We start from the raw sequence: 3140 nt of genomic DNA on the forward strand, positions 1-3140 counted from the left end.
AAGGGAAAAGGGAAAAGGGAAAAGGGAAAAAAGGAAATTCCATGCTATACAATCCTAACCCTATCCCAAATGCAATATAATGTTGATGTTCGATGGTGGTGGCACCTATCTGGGGACAACGCTGGGGTAAGGGTGGTCCCTGATGGATGCAAAGCTCGAGGTGGGGGGACCTGCAGGGACTGGGGGGACTCTGGGATGGGGATGGGGCCACACTCACTCCTGGCAGTGGCTGTCATGGCTGAAAATGCACTTCTGGAGAGTGTCGAGGGTGAGGAGGCTGAGGTCCTCCAGCATGTTCCGTCCCACCGCCCCCCCTGCTGCCTTTGCTGCAGCCCTCCACTTGGTCTGTGGGGCAGGGGGTGACAGGGGATGGGGTGAAAGGGTGGGGTGGGGGTCAGGGATAGGAGACTAGGGTTGGGGTCTGGGATGGGGGTCTGGGTGAGGAATCAGGGTCTGGGTGAGGAACCAAGATCTGGGTGAGGGTCTAGGCATGGATGTGGGGGAGGAAGCAAGGTCTGGGTGAGGATCTGAGTCAGGGATGGGTGTCAGGGTGCAAGACAGGATCAGGAACCAAGGTCTGGGTGAGGATCTAGGTGAGGAACTGGGATCTGGATAAGGGTCTGAGTGAGGAACCAGAATCTGGGTGAGGAATCAAAGTCTGGGTGCAGGATGGAGTCAGGAACAAGGGTCTGGGTAAGGAACTTGGGAATGAGCGTGGATTTGGGTCAGGAATCTGAATCTGGGTGAGGGACTGGGATTTGTATGGGGGTCTAGGTCAGGAACCAGAGCCTGGGTCAGGAATTTGGGTGAGGAACCAGGGTCTGGATGGGGATTTGGGTCAAGAATCAGGATCTGGGTGCAGAATAGGATCGTGAACCAGGGCTGGGTTGGTTTCAGGGTCTGGGTCAGGATCTGGTTCAGAAACCACAGTCTGGGTGCAGGTCTGTGTCAGGGATGGGAGTCTGGGTGCAGGATGGGATCAGGAACTAAGATATGGGTCAGGATGTGGGTCGAGAACAATAATCTGTGTGTGGATTTATGTCAGGAACAAACGTCTGGTTGAAGATCTGGGTGAAGAACCAGAATCTGGGTGAGGAGCCAGGATCTGAGTGCAGGATGGGGTCAGGAACCAGGATCTGGGTGAGGATCCGGGTGAGGAACCAGGATCTGGGTCAGGAACCGGGCTCTGGGTCAGCACTCACGTGCATGATGTGGGTGCTGCTGTTGAAGATGCTGATGTAGGACTTGAGGATGTCGAAGTGGAAGGCGGGCGTCAGCAGGCGCCGGTGTCGGGCCCACTTGTCCCCACGGCTCAGCAGCAGCCCGTCCCCTGTGTGGGACGCCCAGCTCCATTCGTGGGACACCCATGGGTGCTGTCTCCCCATCCCCGGGCACCAACTCACCCAGCCAGGGCTTGAGGAACCCATAGAAGAGTTTGTCCTTGGGGGCGATGAAGGCTGCAAGAGAGGGCACCATGGGACACGGTTACATTTTGGGATCTGGGGACCTTTGGGGACAGCTTGGTGGCCACCATAGGGCAGGTGCTTGGGTGTGTGTGGCACCTCCAGGTGGTGGCCCTGGAGATAGTTGGGATTGGGTTGGTGACCACCTTGGCATGGGCACCACTGGGTCAACACATCACCCAAGGGTGACACTTTTTGGTGGCCATGGGGACAACTTGGTGGCCACAAAGGGAGATGAGTTTGGGCACAGGTGGCACCTTTGGGTGGCAGCTCTGGATATCGTTGGGGTTGAGCTGGTGGCCACCATGGCATGGGCACTGCCGGGTCACCACATCACCCAAGGGTGACACTTCGAGGTGGCTCTGAGGACCCACAGATTGGTGCTCCCCACGCCCCCCATGTCCCCCCCCATGCCCCCATCGTGGGTTACCTGAGGCCATCAGAATGGGGCGCAGGGTGTCGGGGTGGAAGAGGCGGAGGACCGGCAGCCACGGGGACACCCACCAGAGGCAGCCATGGCGGTACTGTGCCACCACCTTGTCCACGTCCTGCAGCCCTTCCTCCGTGTTCCGCGCCTACGCCGTAAGGGACACACGTGGGGACAAGTTTTGGTGTCCCCAGGGTTGCATCCAGCCTTGGGGACACGTTTGTCCCCAGGGTCATGGTCGCGCTCGGGGACACGGTCCCGTGCCAGCGCTGTGTCCCTACTGTCACCCACCCATGTGCCACTGTCACTTACCTACGTGGTCACCCCTGTGTCCCTGCTGCCACCCCCAGGGTGTCACTGCACTGTCCCCACTGTCACCCCACATAACAACAGCTGTGCTGTCCCTGCCATCACCCCAAGTGCCACCGCTGTCACCACTGTCCCCCCTTAAGGGTCGCTGTTCTGTTCCTATCACCACCCCAAGTGCCACCACCCTGTCCCTGCCATCACCCCCAGAGCCACCACTTTGTCCCCCTTAAGTGCCACTGCCCTGTCCCTGCTGTCACCTTAAATGCTACCACTCTGTCCCCTCTGTCACTCCCCATGTGCCACCACTCTGTCCCCTCAGTCGCCCCATAAGTGCCACTGCCATGTCCTTGCTGTCACTCCAAGTGCCAGCACCCTGTCCCCACTGTGACCACCCCAAATGCCACCACCACTCTGTCCCCTCTGTCACCCTGTAAGTGCCACTGCCCTGTTCCTGCTGTCACCCCCCAAGTGCCACCACCTTGTCCCCTCTGTTCCTCTTAAGTGCCACCACCCTGTCCTTCCCATCACCCCAAATGCCACCGTCCTGTCCCCGCTGTCACCCCATAAGTGCCACCACTTTGTCCCTGCTGTCACCACCCAAGTGCCACCTCCCCATCCCTCCCATCACCCCAAATGCCACCACCTTGCCCCCTCTGTCACCCCATAAGTGCCACTGCCCTCTCCCTGCTGTCACCCCTAGCACCACCGCTCTGTCCCCCTTAAGTGCCACCACCCTGTCTCTGCTGTCACCCCCGGTGCCACCGCTCTGTTGCCCCATAAGTGCCACTGCCCTGATCCTGCTGTCACCCCCCAAGTGCCACCATCCTGTCCCCTCTGTCCCTGCTGAGTGCCACCACCCTACTGCTGCTATCCCACCTTAAGTGCCACCACCTTGTCCCCTCTGTTCCTCTTAAGTGCCACCACCCTGTCCTTCCCATCCC

At 59.5% G+C, this 3140-nt stretch overlaps 1 protein-coding gene across 1 annotated transcript in view; it reads right to left on the minus strand.

The window, feature by feature from the left end:
• Positions 1 to 2038, minus strand: part of LOC110391136 (cytochrome P450 4F22) — a gene marked incomplete at its 5' end in the record, with an annotated part of 6292 nt that extends 4254 nt beyond the window's left edge. The window contains 4 exon segments of the mRNA XM_021382878.1: positions 218 to 345; positions 1203 to 1330; positions 1404 to 1457; positions 1894 to 2038. Coding sequence (XP_021238553.1) covers positions 218 to 345; positions 1203 to 1330; positions 1404 to 1457; positions 1894 to 2038 — 455 coding nt within the window.
• Positions 2039 to 3140: the final 1102 nt, after the last annotated feature.

The sequence above is a fragment of the Numida meleagris genome, unplaced genomic scaffold (genome assembly GCF_002078875.1).
Source record: "Numida meleagris isolate 19003 breed g44 Domestic line unplaced genomic scaffold, NumMel1.0 unplaced_Scaffold303, whole genome shotgun sequence".
Lineage (NCBI taxonomy): Eukaryota > Metazoa > Chordata > Aves > Galliformes > Numididae > Numida > Numida meleagris.